Below are 21,877 nucleotides of genomic sequence, written 5' to 3'. Positions count from 1 at the left end.
CAGCAGTAAATACTGCAAGCCAAGAATTTAGTACAATATCCAATTCCATAATTAAATAAGACACTTCTCAGATTATGTGCCATATATTCTTACTCTAAAGTACAGTAACTCTTCATGTTAAACATTGCTTTACATTGAACATTACAATAATTGATTAACTCTCAGTCTCAGTGTAAATATTGAGTTGACAGTTCAAAATACAACCATAGAATCAGTATTATGAAAAGGATAGTTGCTATTCATCATATAATGGAGACGCTGAGTAGAAACTATCCTCTTCTTAAGATTGTTACATCCATCCTGGATATTCCATAGAATGAGTACACATTTCAAATTCTTTTGTTTGCTTTAGTTGCTTTCCCTATTGTCATCTTTAGCTCGTGCTCCAGGGCCAGTGTTGTTCCCCTACCTGGGGTCCATGATTCATGAACTGTGTAGATACTGCCACTTGCATAGTAAACACAGTTGTTGTTCAACTCTGAAGATACACATTACCCCTCCAGGGTATTTACCACCTGTAAGTAAATGCATAACAGTCACACTCTTCTGAGTATTAAATGATGTCTTTGTATAGTTCTGGAGTATCATTCATTGCTAAGATAGAGGTAACACTACACATCACTCTTTTGGAATGATATGCAATACCAGAAGAGTATTATGGGACTGAATGATGTGTTTTAAGGAAAACTCAAATGTACGTAATTTAAAGAAGCTGTTATTGGAGAAATCCAGATGTCATAAGTTGCACAGCAACCATTGAAATAGACCTGGTTACTGTAGCGATGGCCATTCATTTGGGTGGTCATACCCACGTAAAATGCTGGCTCTGACGAGGTAGGATAAGCCTGTGACAGGACATGAGGAGGATATGCTCTGTGTGTGTGTGTGTGTGTGTGTGTGTGTGTGTGTGTGTGTGTGTGTGTGTGTGTACTATATAGATCCTGCAGCTGGATGTTCCACAGTGGTATGACCCACGTGACAAGGTGTGTGGGTAGGTACGATATAAGGGTGAACTAGAATATTGCATAGATAGGTGTGGAGCAGAATACGAGGGGGGACCCAAAAGAAACCGGATTGTTGTCATAAAAAAATTTATTGGTGAACCTTTTTACAAAATTACTTCAGTCACCTTCAAAATACTCTCCATTACATGCGATGCACTTGTCAAGTCTCCTTTCCCATTGTTGGAAGCATGTTTGGGACTCTTCAAGTTTGATATTGTCCAGTGCCCTTTGTGAAGCTGTTTTTACCACCTCCACATCGTCATAACACTCCCCTTTCCATGTTTTTTTCATTCGTGGAAATAGGAAAAAGTCACATGGGGCTAGGTCCGGCAAATACGGAGCGTGGGGAACAACAGACCAGCTCTGAGATGCCAAATAGTGGGTCACTCGTAAGGCCATGTGTGCCGGAGTGTTGTCGTGATGCAGAAACAAGTCACCTGATCGCCAAAGTTCCGGGCGTTTCCTCCTCACATCCTCTTGCAGACACCTTAAAAAACCCAAGTAAAAGTGCTGGTTAACAGTCTGGCCAGGGGGTACGAATTCTCGATGTACAGTTCCACGAACATCAAAAAAGACAATGATCATCGTCTTTACATTTGACCTCACTTGCCTTGCTTTTTTGGTCTGGGAGAATTGGGAGTCTTGCACTGGCTTGACACTTGCTTGGTTTCTGGGTCATAGCTGTAACACCAACTCTCATCCCCTGTAATGACTTTGTTCAAGAAGTTTGGATCACATGCAATCGCTGTTTTCAAGTCCTGACACACATTCATGTGGATGGTTTTTTGCTCCTGTGTGAGAAGGCACGGAACAAATTTAGCAGCAACACGTCTCGTGTGCAAATCCTCACTCAAAATCCGCTGGCACGAGCTCCAACTGATTCCTATCTTTGCTGAAATTTGGTCGATCATTTAGCAACGATCCTCATTGATCTTTTGACGGACCTTTTCAATGTTTCATGTCGCGATGTTGAAGGGCGTCCAGAATGAGCTTGGTCTTCAACACACATCTCACCATGTTTAAAGCACCCAAACGACTCGAAAACCTGTGTGCGGCTCATAGCGTCCTGGAAAGCCTCCTGAATGAAGCATTTGGTGTGTTTCCGTTGCAGTATTTATTAAATTTTGTTGAAATGTTAGTCACATAAAATATATTGAATGATTCACCATATTTATCTAAGAATAAGGTGAGTTGTTTCCCCCAAATGAGTCATTCGAAAAATACAATATCATCTTATATATACAGGTGAAACAATTATTTTTTTGAGATCAATGTTTTTACGTTGTGTAATAGCTTAATACAAGGGCTGTCTTACATTTGCAAGTAAAGCTTTGACAATAAAGGTTTAATTTAAGTTTGGAGGAGGAGGGAGGGTGAAATAGTGATATCAGTTGTCAGAACACTAGGATGAATGCAAGGGGGGAGTAGTGAGCAGCAACATTGTGGCAGCTGATTACACAGTGTAGTTGTATAGGGATGTGTAAGTAAGAGTGGAAAGGGGGAGGGGGGGGGGGGTGAGTGAGTGAGACACTTATATTAGTATCACATTGTAACGTGAAGATATAGTTTTTTTGCACCTTCTTGGAGAGAGTTTCGAAGACTTCTGCAGGTACTGTAATTGTACTTACCATGTATGAGGGTTGGAACTTTAGTAGTGGCAACTATTTATTTGCAACTCACATGAAATATGCATGTTTCAAAGTTTTACTGACCTTCAAAGTAGTCACTAGCATTGTGTATAACCCATTGCCAGCAATTTGGAAGTCACAGGATACTCTTAGCAGTGCCAGTTGTGTTGACAGTTCAAGCAGCACGGTCTGTTGACCAACGAATTTGTAGCAGTTCTGAAGCGAGTGCCGTGAAGTGTTTCCTTCAGTTTAGAAATGGAGTTGAACTCAAGAGGGCTTAAGTCAGGGGAGTGCAGTAGTTGGTATAGCACTTAGCAGCCCCATCAGTCAGACAAATCAGTAACAGCTTGCTCTGTATGTGCTTGAGCATTTTCCTGCAAAATGATGGTCAGATCCTGCAGAAAGTGTTATCACTTCTGTCTCTATGCTGTTCATTTTTGGAACACGACCTATGACAAGCTTAGAGACAGAGATGATGGCACTTTCTGCAGGACCTGACAATCATTTTGCAGGAAAATGCTCAAGCACGTACAGTGCATTCTGTTACTGATTTGTTTGACTGATGGAACTGCTAAGTGCTATACCGGCTACTACATTCCCCTAACTTAAGCCCTCGTGAGTTCAACTCAATTTCTAAACTGTTGGAAACACTTCGCTTCAGAACTGCTGCAAATTCGTTGGGCAATACACCACGCCACTCATACTGTCAATACAACTGGCACTGCTAAGAGTATCCTACGACTTCCACATCGCTGGCAACGGGTTATACACAATGCTAGTGACTACTTTGAAGGTCAGTAAAACTTTGAAACACGTATCTGTTTTGTACGAGCTGTAAATAAATAGTTGCCTCTATTAAAGTTCCGACTCTCATAGTTTATGGCAAATCATTTTGTGTCCCTAGCAGAAAATGATATGCACAACTTGATATGTCCAGTAGCTAAACAGTAGTTTAATGTGCTGCATTTTTAAAACTGGTTTCGCTCAAGTTTCATTGTTTCAGTGACAGCTTTCCTAAATTCTATGTTTTCGATGTATATGCAAAAATTCTATTGAAAGTGGAAAAGTTTTCATATCTTAAACTTTTGGATACTGTGACAAGCTGCAGCATTTACATGTAAATTATCTGTTGACAGTGTTACAGTCATCTACACGTATCAGATACACTCAACACACAAACTCACATTTCACGGAGGAAAGGTGCCAATGTGTATGAAGGATAGGAAATAACTTTCTACTTGGGTAGCTGAACCTGTCCTTTGAGGTCTCCGAATGAATCACACCATATGACTTTACTATTAGCACTTGAGTAGTATAATGTATTTGCCACAAAAATATCAAACAAAACACATTGGCCCTGAAGAGATATCAGCAATAAATAATTACAGTTTTGACCTGAAAACAATGTTTCGCTGCTGAGCTGAGAATTTTCCACCTTGACCTTTTAGAAAATACTTATGGTCTTAACAACAGTCATTTGTCGCAACTATAATACTGATAATCTTTTACATTGCGATTTCTGTAAACATAACTAGTCTGTTGGATCCACTTATTTTTAATCTCCAGCTTTTCAAAATGTTAATGCAGGAACCACACCATTCTTACTTGTTTTGTTTCAAATGCAAATATTTTATTGCCTCTTGTGTTTGATTGCAGGAGAACTCTTGAGTGTTAACCCAGTTGTGGCTCAGGTTGTTCCAGAGCTCTTCTCACTAAATGAGCGAGCTGTCTACATAGGACAGTGGAAGCATGGTTTCTTCTCTATGACTGCAGTTGGGGCCACTAATGTGGGTTGCATCAGAGTGTACTGTGATCCGGTAAGTGTGTGTCACTTGTCATACTGCATCTTAAAATGAAAATAATGAGTGGCAAAGACTGCAAGATAAAGTGTTCATACTTATTAAAATAACATGCTGAAGTAAACTCAATAGTTGTGTGGAGAAGATAACAAAAACTTAAAGACTTTCTTAGTTAGATTCCTCCATTTTTGCATGATTTTATGTGATTGTCTCCAGGAAAACATATCACAAGTTAGAAAATAATGTTTGTGTTATATTTCTCATTTTGATGGTACTCAGAATTAGAGCCAGTTTCTTGAAAACTAGAATTCTCTGCCATTAAACTGAAATTTCTGCTGTTTTTAGAGAAATTAGATATATTATACTAAATTACAGGAAAATCAGTTATAAAAGTTGTGTACACTGTTCTGGCGATACAGTTAGTATTAAATTCCCCTTAATTGTTTCATAATGTATAGGGATAAAAGCAATAAACGAGAAAAATTGTGTCATATTTCAAATAACTTTATCAGAAAATTAAAAATGTGTTAGAAGAAACAGGGAAAAGAGGTAATCCTTCAAATGACCCTTCTGTACTGATTCACTTTCCACACTGTTAGTTACTATAATCCCTTTTCGAACACCAAACTCGTATAGATTTCAAGAATTTGACGCTTATACTGCATATTAGCTGATTTATTTGCACTGACAAAAATACCTCATTGTCATTGTCGTATTAACCACCATATTTTCTGAAACACTGCCCCGAATAAATTAAAATTCTTCCTTCCATCTTACTGTGATTGTATTTTTTTATTATTTTTATTTTTTGATTAAACATTCTTTTTATTTATGATATAATTTAACCTTTTAATTAAAAGAAGGCAGCAGCTTGTTGCTAGTTCTCTTTTGGTTACATTGTCTGCCTAAAGAAATAACATATTTTCTCTTGCATATTTCATATGAAACTCGCTACTCCCTGTTTTCAAGTAAAAATGTTTTTGTCTATGTAGAATGACCCACAGTTCCATATGATTTTACAACTACTCTTTTACATCTACATCTACATGATTACTCCGCAATTCACATTTAAGTGCTTGGCAGAGGGCTCATCGAACCACAATCATTCTATCTCTCTACCATTCCACTCCCGAACAGCACGCGGGAAAAACGAACACCTAAACCTTTCTGTTCGAGCTCTGATTTCTCTTATTTTATTTTGATAATCATTCCTACCTATGTAGGTTGGGCTCAACAAAATATTTTCGCATTCGGAAGAGAAAGTTGGTGACTGAAATTTCGTAAAAAGATCTCGCCGCGACGAAAAAGTCTTTGCTTTAATGACTTCCATCCCAACTCGCGTATCATATCTGCCACACTATCTCCCCTATTATGGGATAATACAGAACGAGCTGCCCTTTTTTGCACCCTTTCGATGTCCTCCGTCAATCCCACCTGGTAAGGATCCCACACCGCGCAGCAATATTCTAACAGAGGACGAACGAGTGTAGTGTAAGCTGTCTCTTTAGTGGACTTGTTGCATCTTCTAAGTGTCCTGCCAATGAAACGCAACCTTTGGCTCGCCTTCCCCACAATATTATCTATGTGGTCTTTCCAAGTGAAGTTGTTCATAATTTTAACACCCAGGTACTTAGTTGAATTGACAGCCTTGAGTATTGTTCTATTTATCGAGTAATCAAATTCCAACGGATTTCTTTTGGAACTCATGTGGATTACCTCACACTTTTCGTTATTTCAGGAAAAGGTTCTTAGCCTCTTAATCTCATTTTTAATCTCCTATAAATCAACAAGTTGTTTCTCAGACTAGAATTCAATGTATCACTTAACTAGTCGTAAAATTTGTGATGTTCTGCATCTTATTTTTTGAAGGAGCAGATGACAGACATATTGAACAAAGTGAGTGAATTGGTTTAAAAAATGGCAGACTGTAGTGGATTGCATCTCTTTCATAATAATTTAGAGAATTACTTGTTTACCACGGCTGCTTAACTTCCCTTAAGAAAATTTATCGTCACATAGTTCCACACTATAAATCTGTTTATAGCTGCAACCAAACTTCAAGAATTTGTGTGTGTTGAGAGTTTCATCAGTAGCAGATATTCTTGGATGTGGGCATGGGAATTATTCAATAATTGTAACAAGGGTACATTGAAGGCAATCTTTGCTCTGTAATCACCTTTGTTATGGGGCCTGGTAAACTGGTTTGAACCAGTGAAAAAGATAGCATTTTGGGTATTGGGTATCAAAATTCCAAGCTTCTCATACACCAGTAATGATAAAAATAAAGTTACTGCTTACCAATGTTATGTCAGGTGCACATTATTTCCTGGATGATATTCACTACAACTTTCATTACTACTCAAAAAGTCATAATAGACTGGCTTGTTACCATCACGATTCAAAGCACCACATGCAAAGGAATTATATATCTACCAATGCTGTTTCTTACTCCATTGCATTAGCTGGCCAAAATTCACATACTCAGCAAGTAAACTGAGTGTTCTCTTGTGTCGTCATATACTGATGTTCTGCTGACCATCTGACAGTTTTACTAGGCATTGCGACATTTAACATACTTGCAGAATAATTTTACCAGTAGTATGCCAACATGTCCTTGCAACAAGATAATACATTAGAACAGTGAACATAGTGTAGCACGTGGTAAATCATTGAGGAGTAAAGTTAACAACTCAACAAATAGTAGAGACATTGAGTCATCGACAGGTACACTCAAAAGACTGAAAACTTCTGTGGCTTTTGGATGGATCCTTACACACACACACACACACACACACACACACACACACACACACACAAAACTGCATTGTATGTTGAGCAGCACAAAGTAGCTGTAAAAGTCTGTCTGTGCATGTGTGTGTGTGTGCGCGCGCGTGTGTGTGTGTGTGTGTGTGTGTGTGTGTGTGTGTGTGTGTGTGTGTGTGTGTGTGTGCGTGTGTGCGCGCGTGTGCGTCTGCATTGTAACTTAAGTATAATTTTGTTTGCACCTCCCTGAAGAGAGTTTTTGGGCACTTTTGCAAGTGCATTTACCACATAGTTCATGGTCTAAAAATCAGTATTTTTCACCTTCATTGTGTCTTCTCATGCACCTTTATGCAGTGTTTTGGAAACACTCACATATAGTAATGAGATAATCTGCATGTCATGGTGCTACTTATAGCTTAATTCAACATTTAAATATTTTAGAGTTTGTTCATTTTCACTGTTCTCTCGGTACCTTAGCGTCATCTTCCAAGATATAATGTTCCATGAGGAAGATTTCTCATAAAGGTTCACACAGTTTGCGGCGTGGCACGTTTCTTTTCACCGCCCTGCCAATGTCCAGCAATGTTCATTTGTCTAGCTAAAAGCTATAGTAGAAAATACTAGACCACTACTGTCTATTGCAGGTCGCAACATACATAGAATTGTCCGGTAAATGGGATGTGGCTAGTACTGAAATAAAAGTTTTAACTTGGCAATGTAAATTTTCAGGTGTATTTTTACGATAAAGATCACAGTTAATAGTGCCAAGTCCGTACTAAGTGAAACACAATGTAAAGTTTACACGCAATCCACAATCACACACGTATCCAGTTTATGGTATTTACACCCGTTACCGAAGTTAATAGAGTTCACCGGATCGTTTAGTTATGAAAATGCTCCCTCAAATGTTGTGCACTCTGCTCTACACGTAATACCTGTTCCAGTCTTAGATCGCACAACACGCCACGCGGTTTTAACTAACAGTCAAAAGCAATAATTTTGATATTCCGTCTGAAATTCCACACGACTTTCACTATACTGTTCACTTAAATACACTTTGTACTACTTCGCGAACTCGTAATTAGCATTTTTCCGTGATTTTACGGTACTTTCTTCGGAGCTGCTTTCAATGAGATGTTACTAGTTCGAACCCTCTGTCCCGACTTCCCTAGATCACACCAGAGGCTTTGTTCCCAGCATAGATTGGCGCGAGCCTGCATTTTTCTGATTGGCTGATATCACAAACAGCAAATCAGGTTGCAGTATTATCCCGCGCTTTACTTCAATGACCAATCATAGTAAAACATTTCTTTCTATAGCAATTGCTTAATAAATAAATTTAGAAAGGTATCAAACATAAAATTACTCCTTCTGAAATTACCGATTAATTTGTGTTCGACTCACGATTTATTAATACCATAAACGGACTGCACATTTAATTATAGTAAATCCCCTGTATAGTTTAACTGGTACTTCGTGAAATAACAAAACAATTTTCATTTACTTCTGTTCTTCTTCACTCATACAACACTCACACTGCTAATTACTACACATATAAAACTATTAGAATTATGCAAATACATTAAATATTAATCAAAACATAACTTTACAACATTGTTTTGACTACGACTGCTAGTACTGTCTGTCAACTGCTGACCTCTGCTGCCTACTAGTACAACTACGTGCAGCTCTGTAACTCAGATCCATGTCAGCTGGTGACATCTGTCGATGACTCATGACTATAACGATATCGTCCTAACAAGTGACAAGAGCGATGCGAAGGCGCTACGCCTCAAGTTAAGCTTCACCTTTTTATTTAATTATGGATACTGAAAAATCCTTGGGTGGTGTCAGATGTACAGAATGTTTTCTTAGTGTTTATGTGCCCCATTTGCTACTGTCTGGGACTGTTGACACTGTTCATCTAATTTCTAATAGTATACACAGGTTGGTGGAACTGTTTTACATCAGGCACTCGTTCGTATCCAGTTTAGCAAATTTTACATACCAGCATTTACCTTTAGATTAACCATTCATTTTAGTCATAGTTGCACATTTCAACATAACTCTTGTCATCACTCTTTTACATAGGTATTGCCTGTAGATAATACCTTCTGGTCTCCCTGTAGTGCCACTGTATCTTTTATACTGCCAATTTTGGCAGGATCAACTAGTATTTGTGAACATTAAAAATTTGGTTATGCACCTTGTGATCTGCAAAATAGTCAGTATGGAAGAAATTTATAAATTATGGTGTATCTTTTGAAAGTATGACAGTAGTTCGTAACTGCAGGTGTTTTGTAAAGGTAATGTAATAAATTAGGACTATTTTCTGTCATGGAAATCTCTTTACTGAAGAGGACTTTTCATGCCCTCACTTTCAGTTTGTATCTCTAGCACATATTGAAATATGTGAAGTTTTGCTATCGTACTTAAAACATTATTTTAGGTCAATACAGTCATGTTGCTAAATTCAGTAAGAAGTAGAACAACAAAACAGCAATCTTTAAGTTTCACAGGGCTCAAAAATTTTAAAGCATAATGTGCTTCAACAAAACTGATATTAAATATACAGTTAATATTAGGTAATGTATGTCACAAGCAAGTTGATGACTTAAACTTGATATGTTTAGATTGCCAGTGCGTGCTATCGCATTTGACGCAGGTCTGTTTTCTTGCAACTGTGCCGGTATCCTGTGAAACATACATCTAACAACATAGCCTTCCAAGTTTTACTGTGTAAACACTTTTCTTAATAACAAATATTGAGTGTAGGCTAATTGGACACCCAATGTTGTGTTAACAACAAAAAATATCAAGCAAGCACACTACAAGTACTATACCTTCACGTGTATGTTTTTGAAATGAAATCATATGATTCAAGCAAGGTTGACAGAGATGCAGTTAATGATTTATCGTAAGAACTATCAGTGCTACAGTGATGTAATAACTTCACACACACACACACACACACACACACACACACACACAAGGTTATTATTAAGCGTGCAAAAAAGTTAATGTTGCAAATTTTGAAAATAAATTTTTAAAAAACGTAATATTAGAAAAATGGTGTTGCTAGCTAATACTGTAATGACTTACAGAAACGTAATACTACGAAACTATTTCATGTACCAGAATTATTGTGTTTTAAAAATGTATAGTGCTGAATATCTTTAACTAATTAAATGACACTAATCAAAATTATCATTTCATTTCAGTGTAGCAGTTAATTCTTTGAGTCACTGTACTTGCATTTCACAATAGTTCTAACTTTACTGTGATGGGGGAAAAGAAGGATCAGAGCTGCATTTTACAAAGCATAAGGTAGCAGCTGATAGTATGCCTTTAAAGAAATATGCAAAGACTAGTAAACCAGGTGTCATTAACATTTTTACCTACGTGGCGTGTTGTGAAAGTTGTACTTGCAACTGGTTGGTATCGGGAAGACTGTATTCAGACAATGGAAACTCCAGCTAGGAATATCAACAATGTAGGAAAAGATAGAGTGCTACTTACCATAAAGGAGACACATTAAATTACAGACAGGCACAATTAAAAGAGACACAAAGCTTTCGGCCACAGCCTTCATTAGCAAAAGAGAAACACACACCGTTCATATCAAGGTTACATAGTACTAGTTTCTAGTGTTTCTTTCTACAGAGGCCATAACAGTCACTGCTTATTACATTACTTTAGAATAACATAATGTGGTAGATACGATTACAGTGTGCATTACGCATGACAACCTATCATTCTGTGGAAATTCACATCATTGTTACATTGGACTGTAGAACAAGTTATCTGCTCACACTAATTATGAGTCTGCCAATCTTTCCAGATATTGGGCCAGCATAAGGCAGATAAGCGATTTTTAGATTCTCTTCCTCACTCTGTCTCAACCTCTTTCTCAGGCAGTCTTGGTAATAAAATGAAAACTTTCCCAAATCACAATAAATTACCTATGTTGCTATTTATGCATAATGCTGAAATAAATGAGTTGTAAACACAAAGGTGTTCTGACAGTTTTGTAAATGTGCAAAATATTGTTATGCAAGGACAATGGAATAAAACGCACAGACTAATGGCTGTAATGAGCAGAGTAAACGAAGTAGATGTTCTGACATTTTTTGCTGAAATCTATATGTTAAATGTAGAGAAGTTGCAAGTGGCTCTGGAACAATCTAGTGCAGTGTTTTTGCATTTTGCATGTAAATCTTTTTATCCATATCATGTGTCACTTCACCAATCAGAGCATTATCTGTTACCAATGACGCAATGTTTATAAATTGTGAAAATCTAAAATGTGCTTTGAGAACTGCTGACAACCCACACTGCCAGAGCAAAGTTCAGTATGAGAGCCAGTGGAGCACAAATGTTTGATGTTGGAGTTTGCCTGATTTGATGCCACAGGAATTTTCTCTGTCGTGGACTCAAAGATGAAATGTATGCACAAGTACCAATAACTCCAGACTGTTGTGGTCTTCAGTCCAAAGACTGGTTGAATAAGCACTGCAACCTTCGTCTTCCTGAATGTGATTACTTTATTCATCTATTGATCTCTGCCTACAATTTTTACCCCCTACATTTCCCCCAAATACTAAATTGGTGATCTCTCGATGTCTCAGAATGTGTCCTGTCAACCGATCCCTTCTTTTGGCCAAGTTGTGCCACAAATTTCTTGTCTCCCTAGTTCTATTAAGTACTTCCACATTAGTTACGGGATTGACCCATCTAATCTTCAGCATTCTTCTGTAGCACCATATTTTGAAAGCTTCTATTCCCTTTTTATCTAAACTGTTTATCACCCATGTTTCAATTCCATATATAGTGAAGGGAGACGAAAACTTAACTCATGGGTGATTGGAATTCGATAGTAGGAAAAGGGATCGAAGGAAACGTAGTAGGTGAATATGGATTGGGTTAAGAAATGAAAGAGGAAGCTGCCTGGTAGAATTTTGCACAGAGCATAACTTAATCATAGTTAACACTTGGTTCAAGAATCATAAAAGCAGGTTGTGTACATGGAAGAACCCTGGAGATACTAAAAGGTATCAGATAGATTATATAATGGTAAGACAGAGATTTAGGAACCAGGTTTTAAATTGTAAGACATTTCCAGGGGCAGATGTGGACTCTGACCACAATCTGTTGGTTATGAACTGTAGATTAAAACTGAAGAAACTGCAAAAAGGTGAGCATTTAAGGAAATGGGAACTGGATAAACTGACTAAACCAGAGGTTGTACAGTGTTTCTGGGAGAGTATAAGGGAACAATTGACAGGATTGGGGGAAAGAAATACAGTAGAAGAAGAATGGGTAGCTCTGAAGGATGAAGTAGTGAAGGCAGCAGAGGATCAAGTAGGTAAAAAGACAAGGGCTAGCAGAAATCCTTGGGTAACAGAAGAAATATTGAATTTAATTGATGAAAGGAGAAAATATAAAAATGCATTAAATGAAGCAGGCAAAAAGGAATACAAACGTCTCAAAAATGAGATCGACAGGAAGTGCAAAATGGCTAAGCAGGGATGGCTAGAGGACAAATGTAAGGATGTAGAGGCTTCTCTCACTAGGTGTAAGATAGATACTGCCTACAGGAAAATTAAAGAGACCTTTGGAGAAAAGAGAACCACTTGTATGAATATCAAGAGCTCAGATGGAAACCCAGTTCTAAGCAAAGAAGGGAAAGCAGAAAGGTGGAAAGAGTATATAGAGGGTCTATACGAGGTGCATTCAAGTTCTAAGGCCTCCGATTTTTTTTCTCCAGACTGGAAAGGGATAGAAACAGGCGCATTGTTTTAAAATGAGGCTGCGTTCATTGTCAATACGTCCCAGAGATGGCAGCACCGTATGGCAGATGGAATTTTACCGCCAGCGGCGAGAATGAGAACTGTTTTAAATACTTAAAATGGCGACGTTTTCCTTACTTGAACAGTGTGCAATCATTCGTTTTCTGAATTTGCGTGGCATGAAACCAATTGAAATTCATTGACAGTTGAAGGAGACATGTGGTGATGGAGTTATGGATGTGTCGAAAGTGCGTTCATGGGTGCGACAGTTTAATGAAGGCAGAAAATCGTGTGACAACAAACCGAAACAACCTCGGGCTCGCACAAGCCGCTCTGACGACATGATCGAGAAAGTGGAGAGAATTGTTTTGGGGGATCGCCGAATGGCTGTTGAACTGATCACCTCCCGAGTTGGCATTTCTGTGGGTTCTGTGTACACAATCCTGCATGACGACCTGAAAATGCAAAAAGTGTCATCCAGGTGGGAACCACGAATGCAGACGCACGACCACATGGCTGCCCGTGTGGCATGTTGCCAAGCAATGTTGACGCGCAACAACAGCATGAATGGGACTTTCTTTTTGTCGGTTGTGACAATGGATGAGACGTGGATGCCATTTTTCAATCCAGAAACACAGTGCCAGTCAGCTCAATGGAAGCACACAGATTCACCACCACCAAAAAAATTTCGGGTAACTGCCAGTGCTGAAAAAATGATGGTGTCCATGTTCTGGGACAGCGAGGGCGTAATCCTTACCCATTGCATTCCAAAGGGCACTACGGTAACAGGTGCATCCTACGAAAATGTTTTGAAGGACAAATTCCTTCCTGCACTGCAACAAAAACGTCCGGGAAGGGCTGCGCGTGTGCTGTTTCACCAAGACAATGCACCCGCACATCGAGCTAACATTACGCAACAGTTTCTTTGTGATAACAACTTCGAAGTGATTCCTCGTGCTCCCTACTCACCTGACCTGGCTCCTAGTGACTTTTGACTTTTTCCAACAATGAAAGACACTCTCCGTGGTCGCACATTCACCAGCCGTGCTGCTATTGCCTCAGCGAATTTCCAGTGGTCAAAACAGACTCCTAAAGAAGCCTTCGCCGCTGCCATGGAATCATGGTGTCAGTGTTGTGAAAAATGTGTACGTCTGCAGGGCGATTACGTTGAGAAGTAGCGCCAGTTTCATAGATTTCGGGTGAGTAGTTAATTAGAAAAAAAATCGGAGGCCTTAGAACTTGAATGCACCTCGTACATGGGCAATGTACTTGAGGACAGTATTATGGAAATGGAAGAGCATGTAGATGAAGATGAAATGGGAGATATGAAACTGCGTGAAGAGTTTGACAGAGCACTGAAAGACCTGAGTCGAAACAAGGCCCGGGGAGTAGACAACATTTCATTAGAACTACTGACAGCCTTGAGAGAGCCAGTCCTGACAAAACTCTACCATCTGGTGAGCAAGATGTTTGAGACAGGCGAAATACTCTCAGACTTCAAGAAGAATATAATAATTACAATCCCAAAGAAAGCAGGTGTTGACAGATGTGAAAATTACCGAACTATCAGTTTAATAAGTCACAGCTGCAAAATATTAAGGCGAATTCTGTACAGATGAATGGAAAAACTGGTAGAAGCCGACCTTGGGGAAGATCAGTTTGGATTCCGTAGAAATGTTGTAACGCGGGAGGGAATACTGACCCTACGACTTAGAAAATAGATTAAGGAAAGGCAAACCTACATTCTAGCATTTGTAGACTTAGAGACAGCTTTTAACAATGTTGACTGGAATACTCTCTTTCAAATTCTGAAGGTGGCAGGGGTAAAATACAGGGATCGAAAGGCTATTTACAATTTGTACAGAAAGCAGATGGCAGTTGTAAGACTTGAGGGACATGAAAGGGAAGCAGTGGTTGGGAAGGGGGTGAGACAGGGTTGTAGCCTATCCCCGATGTTATTCAATCTGTATATTGAGCAAGCAGTGAAGGAAACAAAAGAAAAATTTGGACTAGGTATTAAAATCCAAGGAGAAGAAATAAAAACTTTGAGGTTCGCCGATGACATTGTAATTCTGTCAGAGACAGCAAAGGACTTGGAAGAGCAGTTGAACAGAATGGACAGTGTCTTGAAAGAAGGATATAAGATGAACATCAACAAATGCCAAACAAGGATAATGGAATGTTGTCGAGTTAACTCAGGTGAAGCTGAGGGAATTAGATTAGTAAATGAGACACTTAAAGTAGTAAAGGATTTTTGCTATTTGGGGAGCAAAATAACTGATGATGGTCGAAGTAGAGAGGATATAAAATGTAGACTGGCAATGGCAAGGAAAGCATTTCTGAAGAAGAGAAATTTGTTAACATCGAGTATAGATTTAAGTGACAGGAAGTCGTTTCTGAAAGTATTTGTATGGAGTGTAGCCATGCACGGAAGTGAAACATGGACGTTAAATAGTTTGGACAAGAAGAGAATAGAAGCTTTCGAAATGTGGTGCTACAGAAGGATGCTGAAGATTAGATGGGTAGATCACATAACTAATGAGGAGGTATTGAATAGGATTGGGGAGAAGAGGAGTTTGTGGCAGAACTTGACAAGAAGAAGGGATCGGTTGGTAGGACATGTTCTGAGGCATCAAGAGATCACAAAATTTATTATTGGAGGGCAGCGTGGAGGGTAAAAATCGTAGAGGGAGACCAAGAGATGAATACACTAGGCAGATTCAGAAGGATGTAGGTTGCAGTAGGTACTGGGAGATGAAGAAGCTTGCGAAGGATAGAGTAGCATGGAGAGCTGCATCAGACCAGTCTCAGGACTGAAGACCACAACAGCAACAACATATGGCAACACTCCAGACAAATATCTTCAGAAAGGACTTCCTAACATTTAAATGTATATTTGATGTTCACAGATTTCTCTTCTTCAGAAATGCTTTTCTTACCATTGCCAGTCTACATTTTCTATCCTCTCTACTTCAACCATTATCATTTATTTTGCTGCCTAAATAGCAAAACTCATCTGTTACTTCAAGTGTCTCATTTGTTTCCTAATCTGCTTCCTTTAGCATCACCTGATTTAATTCAACTACATCCCACCGTAGTGGGAGATAAGAACATTTTTATGTAAATTTTACAAAGTAAATACATGTCTCAAAATTAAAATCACGTTAACTTTTTTTCGCATTTGAGATTGTTATTTAAAGAAGTTGTTTGTCACGTTACTTATTGACACAATTTAGAACAGTCTTTTTTCTTTCAAGGTTCTGGCATAAACAAAACCAGAACGGTTGTCTTGGTTAACTGATGAATAATCCCTAGACTTCTTGTATCTAAGTGTAATACGTATAATATATCTAAAAACAAAGATGATGTGACTTACCAAATGAAAGTGCTGGCAGGTCGACAGACACACAAACAAACACAAACATACACACAAAATTCTAGCTTTCGCAACCAACGGTTGCTTCGTCGGGAAAGAGGGAAGGAGAGGGAAAGATGAAAGGATGTGGGTTTTAAGGGAGAGGGTAAGGAGTCATTCCAATCCCGGGAGCGGAAAGACTTACCTTGGGGGGAAAAAAGGACAGGTATACACTCGCGCACACACACACATATCTATCTGCACATACACAGACACGAGCAGACGAATGTCTGCTCGTGTCTGTGTATGTGCGGATGGATATGTGAAATGTCTGCTCGTGTCTGTGTATGTGCGGATGGATATGTGTGTGTGTGCGAGTGTATACCTGTCCTTTTTTTCCCCAAGGTAAGTCTTTCCGCTCCCAGGATTGGAATGACTCCTTACCCTCTCCCTTAAAACCCACATCCTTTCATCTTTCCCTCTCCTTCCCTCTTTCCTGACGAAGCAACCGTTGGTTGCGAAATCTAGAATTTTGTGTGTTTGTTTGTGTGTCTGTCGACCTGCCAGCACTTTCATTTGGTAAGTCACATCATCTTTGTTTTTAGATATATTTTTCCTACGTGGAATGTTTCCCTCTATTATAATCATATCATTAATTTGAACCCAACAATTACGTTTGTAATACGTATAAGGTTTAAATGAAACTTTTCTTTACTGTTTTGAATTTGCAGTTAGTATAACCCGACTGCATCAAGCTGAAATGATCTATCAGCCAGGCATGACAGTTGATTCGTGTAAGTCAGCTATCTGTTTGCTGTTCAGTACAGACAAAACTTAAGTTTTAAATACTTTAATTTCTCACATGCCATCTATCAAATTTCTTGGAGTGAAATGCCATCAAAGTTGTTTCATTCAGATTAGCAGTGTTGTTAGCACAAATACTATAGTTCCATTTAAGATAAAATAAGTTGATACAAATATTTATGTAACATTACTAAGTCAGGAGACAGTATGTTGTTTGGTGAGAACTTTCAAACAGTTCATCTGAGTGAAAAAAGAACTACAATATTTTAAACAGTTCTTGAAATGTTTGACATTAACAGCATAAATGACTCACTTGTATACTAGAGGTAGATAAAACTTGCAAAATTATGCATTGTAAAACTACTATCTTATAAACTGCTGAGTGTGCGGAAAGATGATAAGGTTATACTGTGGCGCCAGAAATTGACTGGGTACTGTAGTAAAATTTATTTTGTCGTACTGAATCTAAGATGTAAAATTACTTCAGTATAGTGTTTCTCAAAAAAAAAGCAAGTACATTAGCACTGTTCATTTATACGTATCTCTCTGTGCAGTTACTTCTAGTACAAAATGCAATACTAGTTTTAAAGGGCCATCTCATTATTTCTGTTAGTGTATTTCTAAATTACATTTTACAAATACTTGCAATTCACTATGCCAAATATTCACTTGTTTAAAAAAGTAATAGTATAGCACAGCTGTCAGCATTTGAAGCTACTACATTGCTTCAAGAAAACTCTGCCAGCAAACTTCCATGTAAGACAGAAATTCTCTCCCTGTCACTGAGTTTTTCAGGGAAGAACATCTTCTTGCTTTACAAATGATGAATGGTTAACAACTTGTACAGCTTATTGTGAATGCTCATCGCATCATCCTTAGCCATGTTCTCCAGTAATATGCATAATTTGACTGAGCTGTGCGGTGTCTTTAATTGAAAATATTATTAACATTGACTTGTGGCTTAAGTGGTGCTCACTGCCTTACTGCTCACCTGTATTGTCAGTTTGATCACATTCCAACAAAGAGAGACTGTTTTACATTTATATTTTTTGTTTTTGATAGAGCCTTAAAACAAATGAGAGAAAGTGGCGTCGCAGCGAAAAGCGAAGAGACCTCTTCCTGTCTGGTGAGGGTGGTGGTCCAGTCCACATAGAGAAGGGAGAGCTTTTTGGTGAATTTCGTATGGGCTCAACCATTGTTGTTCTATTTGAGGCACCACCAGATTTCACTTTTCGTGTGGAACATGGTCAGAGGATACTTGTTGGTGAAGCAATCAGTGAATGCCTAGCATAAATTCAGAAAATATATACATATGTGCTATTTATTTTGTTGTGATTGTTCTAGTTCCTTTTTGTAAGATATATATATATCTTTGTATATGAAATATAACTGAAAACATTTTTGTATGTGGTTTATAAATTGATGATAAAAGTGAAACTGGATTGTCATTTTAGTTATTGTTACCTATATATCTAACAGTGAAAACAGCCATTGAATTTAAAATTTCAAGTGTGCCACTGTTTTCTGGGTTGTTGGGAGGTCCATGCTGTTCTTTTCTCACAAACTGTTTCACAGTGCACTTGGGTAATTTTATGTACTGGAAATCCTGACCAGTGTTGCCAGAGTCATCTTATTGCTTAAGTGTCCACCCCCTCATTTGTCCTTTATCACAACTGTCATCAAAATTGTAAGTGAAAAGGACAACGTTGTTCGTACACTGATATTTTCTCTTAATTTAGCCAGCCGAAAGTGCCATAAACGGGCTGTCTAAAAAGTATCCGACCTTTGCCCAGAAAAAATATTTCGAAGACCCAACAGGATTGGGACCCTAATCCCCTTCAAAGGACGCCCCTTGTGCTTGTACACACTTAGCCTACTGATCCTTTCACTGCTGGAAACACCTCTGGAAGTCGTCTTTTGGGATGGTGTTCAGCTCTGTCGTCGTGTTCCGCATTATCTCTTCTCTCCTATCAAAACGGGATCCTTTCAGTGGCGTCTTCAATTTTGGAAACAACCAGAATTTGCAAGGAGCCACGTCTGGAGAGTAGAGAGGTTGGTGAACGCCCTATAATTCCATGTTTGGCCAAGAAATTTTGGACCAGGTGGGATGAATATGCGGGGCCGTTGTCATGATGCAGTTGCCAGTTTTTCACTGTCCACATCTGGTCTTTTGCTGAACTGCATCACAGAGTCACCGGAGAACATCTTGATAGTATTCCTTTGTCACTGTTTGCCCCTCCAACGCATATTCATGATGATCTTTGGCCTTGGAAACTCGGTATGCTTCCATTGCGACAATGCTCTTTTTGTTTCTGGGTCATACCTGTACACTCGTGACTCATCTCCATTTATGGTGTTCAGAAGCCCAGGATCAGTGTTAGTGGTGTCCAGAAGGTCCTGTGCAATGTCAAAATAGAGGTTTTTTTGTTCTGGTGACAACAACTTGGGCACGAGTTTCACAGCCACTCGGAGCATGTTCAAATCATTATGCAAAATTTGTGCAGAATCTTTACTCACTCCAACCTCTTGGGCAATCTCCCGCACAGTCAAACGATGCCCTGCCATCACCAAATTTTGCACCCTCTCAACAACAGCTGCACTCCGAGCAGTTTGGGGCCTGCCAGAATGCTGGTAACTCTCCGCTGATGTCCGGCCACTTTTGAATTGGTTGAACCACTCCATAATTTGTGTTACACCCATAGTATCTGAATCTTATGAATTGTTTCGCTTTGAGAATCAGCAAGCTTTTGACAAAATTTGATGCAATATCTGTGCTCAACACATTCAGTCTTCTTGAGAGAATCGGTAATCCGACGAACATGTTGTGTAGCACCTCATTCAGTGTCCGATGGGCAGCGACTGATGTGCTGGAAGTTGGGGACAAAATTCACACATGCGCATAAAGGTCTCTTCCTTTACTGTGTACAGTGGCGCCACGCTATTGTCTCTATTTTGCGCAGGAAAATTAAAGGTCAGATACTTTTTAGACAGACCTCGTCTCATGTTGTCACATGAACATTCTGTCTGCCCAAATGGTATTGCATTGACAAAAGGCACACAAAAACTTGCTGTATAAATGTATCCCATTTCCTTCATTCCCCATTTACGCAAAACTGTGACAGCAACAGCTGAGGCAATATTGACTGATAAATTGTATAATAAAAGTTTTCAGCTAGTATATAAAGACAACTTCTCCATCATTCAACAGTATATCAAAAGGAAAATTCACTACAGAAAACTGAAAATTATGAAACGGACAATAGCAAGCCATTACTTATCTTCCAGAGACAAAATTTTAAGTACTGCCAATAAACACGAGTAAAATTAAATGATCCTGTCTTTCAGAACTGTTAGTCCCACCCCCAGGGAGCACTAGAGCAGTGTGATTGAATGTGTGTGTTGGACTGGTCCATTGGGAAGAAAGAATTTCTTCAGCGTCAGAGAGAGCCTGCTTAAAAGGTTTGGGATGGAATTGGGCCTGGGACTGTGAATTGCTGGACTGGAGTTTGATTATGGCTTGAGCTGGGCTTGGATGAGGAGAGATGTTCCCCCTTCTCTCTCTCTCTCTCTCTCTCTCTCTCTCTCTCATGTGTGTATTGGCAGTATGAAGAATTTTACCTCCTGGAGGTAAAATATGGCCAGCCATTCTGTCTTCTTGTAATAGGATTATTAATAATGTTGTGCTCATATTTTAATCAGTTGCACAGATGAACTGTATAAACATGTCCACTCTATCATACACTGTAAGGTTGCTTTCAAAGTACAAAAGTAAATATGTGACGATTTTTCAGTGCTAACAAAAACACTTGAAAAACTTAATGGTGTAAATAAGTTACAGTAAATGTTGTTTCAATTTCAGTTAATTTCTGTTGCACTATTTGTGATGATAAAAAAGATAAAGATGTCATCAACCGATGGATAGTTTGAACACCCCAGTGTTTCACTAAATGTGGTCCTAGTAGAGGGTGTATGCTGTTGCCCTACTCTGACCTTTGAATTGATTTATCCAGCCCATTATAGGACCTACCATTTAAAAAGGATTCCAAACCACGATGCAACACACAACATTTAACATTAACAAACATTGCCAGAGGTGACAGAAGTGAAAATTGACAGTTAAACTCCAAGGACTGATGGGATTTCCATAGCTCGTGGTCTAGTGGTTAGCGTTGCTGCCTCTGGATTACAGGTTCAATTCCTGGCGGGTTTGGGAATTTTGTCCACCCGGGGACTGGGTGTTTGTGTTGTCCTCATTGTTTCATCATGATTCGGGAAAATAACAAGACTGGACTGTACAAGTACTGGGAATTTGTATGATAACCGCATTGTTGAGTGCCCTGCAAACCAAATGTTGTTGTCGTCGTCATCGTCGTCTGATGGGTGATTGAACAGGAGGGGGCCACAATCCACGCTTTGCCACTGAGAAGATAATGTAAGGAAAGTATTCCTAGGTATAAATACGCAAATACACTATAAAACCTTATGTTAAATACACTGCTAAAAAAATGCATAGCAGTATTTGCAGAAGCCCTGCAGTTTCTTAGCCATTTTGCTTGGTCAAATCAATAAATTTCCTGTTATTTATATAATAGGTGTGGATAAGACCAAATTCAGAATGGAGAAGTAGTAAGTATGAAGTTCCTCTGGTTTCAACTCACAGAAAATTGCATTTCCTAATATAAGTTCATGATCTTCCAGTGTCAGTAAGGAAACATCTACACCTACCCTTCATATT

General features: G+C 38.8%; 1 protein-coding gene across 1 annotated transcript in view; it reads left to right on the top strand.

Annotated features, from left to right (window-relative positions):
- The window catches only part of LOC126203072 (phosphatidylserine decarboxylase proenzyme, mitochondrial), a 126,610-nt gene extending 108,031 nt beyond the window's left edge, over positions 1-18,579 (top strand). Inside the window, exons 7-8 of the mRNA XM_049937311.1 lie at positions 4,289-4,449; positions 18,205-18,579. Coding sequence (XP_049793268.1) covers positions 4,289-4,449; positions 18,205-18,435 — 392 coding nt within the window. The 3' untranslated portion in view covers positions 18,436-18,579. The remainder of the gene's footprint in view (positions 1-4,288; positions 4,450-18,204) is intronic.
- Positions 18,580-21,877: the final 3,298 nt, after the last annotated feature.

The sequence above is a fragment of the Schistocerca nitens genome, chromosome 9, assembly GCF_023898315.1.
Source record: "Schistocerca nitens isolate TAMUIC-IGC-003100 chromosome 9, iqSchNite1.1, whole genome shotgun sequence".
NCBI classification, from domain to species: domain Eukaryota; kingdom Metazoa; phylum Arthropoda; class Insecta; order Orthoptera; family Acrididae; genus Schistocerca; species Schistocerca nitens.
Note: the sequence above shows the minus strand (reverse complement) of the source record. Positions and strands in the feature narration are given on the sequence as shown.